This window comes from Apteryx rowi, unplaced genomic scaffold, assembly GCF_003343035.1.
Source record: "Apteryx rowi isolate R43461 unplaced genomic scaffold, aptRow1 scaffold_1289, whole genome shotgun sequence".
NCBI classification, from domain to species: domain Eukaryota; kingdom Metazoa; phylum Chordata; class Aves; order Apterygiformes; family Apterygidae; genus Apteryx; species Apteryx rowi.
Genome location: NW_020447518.1, coordinates 15,848 through 17,923, shown reverse-complemented (window position 1 = coordinate 17,923; position 2,076 = coordinate 15,848). Strand labels below are relative to the sequence as shown.

General features: G+C 75.7%; 1 protein-coding gene across 1 annotated transcript in view; it reads right to left on the bottom strand.

Moving 5' to 3' along the window:
* Window positions 1-536: 536 nt before the first annotated feature.
* LOC112961121 (neutral alpha-glucosidase AB-like) overlaps window positions 537-2,076 on the bottom strand; it is a 9,727-nt gene continuing 8,187 nt past the window's right edge. The window contains exons 13-15 of the mRNA XM_026055992.1: window positions 1,629-1,975; window positions 1,247-1,537; window positions 537-1,157 (exon numbers count right to left, since the gene is read on the bottom strand). Coding sequence (XP_025911777.1) covers window positions 1,059-1,157; window positions 1,247-1,537; window positions 1,629-1,975 — 737 coding nt within the window. The 3' untranslated portion in view covers window positions 537-1,058. The remainder of the gene's footprint in view (window positions 1,158-1,246; window positions 1,538-1,628; window positions 1,976-2,076) is intronic.

Here is a 2,076-nt window from a genome sequence, read left to right as displayed (position 1 = left end):
AAGCGGCTGCCGCAGTGCGTCGAGTTTTACTACCTGCACAAGCGGCGGCTAGGCCGGGCGCGGAGGCAGGTACGGGGGGGTCTGGGGGGGTCGGTGGGGGCCCGGGGGGGCCACAGGTCCACCGCCACCCCCCCCTGCTGCCGCTCTCCGTCCCAGGCGCCGCCCGGCCCCGAGGCCCCCCCGGACGCGGCCCCCGGCTCCCGCTTCCCCTGCCGGCTCTGCGGCAAGTGAGTGCGCGGCGGCGGTGAGGGGGGGGACACGCGGCCGGGACCCCCCCCGGCTCCCGCTGACCCCCCCGATCCGCCAGGACCTTCCTCAAGGTGAAGAGCCGCAACGCCCACATGAAGATCCACCGGCAGCCGGGGGGCTGGGGGGGGCCCCTGCTGCCGCCGCCGCCCCCCCCGGCCTGGCCCCCGGCCCCTGTGTGTGCCGCGGGGGGGGCCGCCGGCGCGGGGCAGCTCTTCACCTGAGGCCTGGCCCCCCCCCGGCGCCCCCCGCCCCCTTCCCGGGCCGCCGCGTCCCATCACACGGCCGAGGACGGAGCCGGCAGTTTATTGCGGAGGAGACGCGCGGGGCTGGAACCGGGAAAGGGGCTTTGGACACGCCTGGGCCCCCCTGGTGTGCGGGGAGGGGGGGGCCACAGCCCAATAAATAAATCAGAGCGGCGCCGCGGTGTGTCCCTGCGTCCAGAGCATCCCTGCGTCTGGAGCGTCCATGCGTCCGGCACGTCCCCGCGTCCGGTTTGCGGCACGTCGCCATCTCTGGCGCGTCCTCGTGCCGCTGCATCCCCGTGTCCGGCACATCCCCGTCTCCGATATGTACCTATCCCTGGCGCGTCCCCGTGTCCTGTGCATCCCTGTGTCCGGCTAACCCCGTGTCCTCGCATTTGGCACATCCCCATATCCAGTGCGTCCCCATCTCTGGGGCATCCCTGCGTCTGGCACGTCCCTGTCTCCAGTGCGTCTCCGTCTTTGGCACGTCCCCGCATCCGGCGCGTCTCCGTGTCCAGCACGTCCCCGTCTCCGGCGCGTTCCCGTCTCCGGCGCCGCCGCCGTCGCTCACACCTCCACGTGGGGGTCGGAGCCGAGCCCCTCTCGCTGCAGCTGCTCCTCCTGCCGCATCTTGGGCTTCTCGGTGCGCGTGTGCCACACCAGCACCTGCAGGGACGGCGACGGTTAACGTGGGCCCCGGCGCCCGGGCGGTGCGGCACGGCACAACACGGCACAGCGCGGCGCGGCGCGCTCACCCGCGTGCAGTTGTCGGCCTTGGGCTCCAGCTGCTCGCGGGAGACGAGGTGGCGCAGCAGGCTGCTCTCCAGGTAGCCGCGCTCGGCGCGCGGGTCGAAGCGGGCGCCGGGCCGGGCCAGCAGCAGCCGCAGGGCCACGGCGAAGCCGGCCATGTCCAGCGGGAAGGGCCGCTCGGGCTTCCAGGCCGCGTGGAAACCCACCACGCGGCCCCGCTCCACCAGCGGCCGTTCGAAGCGCAGGCCGCCCACCAGCCCCACCGGCCACACCGCCACGCGCCGGGTGCTGCGCATCTGCGGCGGGAGGCGGACGGTGAGGCGGCGCGAGGGGGCAATGCTGCCGCCGTCCCCGCCGCGCCGCCGCCGTCCCCGCCACGCTGCCCACCTCGTCGAAGAGCCGCAGGCTGTAGGTGTTGTCGTCGTCGGCGAAGTAGACGACGGCGGGCTCGGCGGGCGCCCGCGTGTCGCGCAGCCACTGGAGCGCGCGGTTGCGCTGCTCGGCGCCGCGCGGCCGCAGCCAGGCCGGGTCGCCGGGGCGGCGCCGGCGCTCGGGTGCCGTGGGCGCATGCAGGTGGGTGAAGCGCAGCCCGCTCTGCGCCAGCAGCGAGGCCACCAGCGCCGAGGGCGCCGCCGCGTCCTCCACCACCACCCAGTGCAGCTTGGGCACGTGCAGCAGCGTCTGCGACAGCCGCACCAGCTCCGCCTTCTGCACCAGCCTGCGGGCGGCGGCGCCTCAGGGCCCGGCCGGGGGGGGGACGCAGGGGGCATCGCGGGGGGGCATCACGGGGCTCTGGGGCGCACCGCGGGGCCAGGGGGGGCTGTGGGGAGCCAGG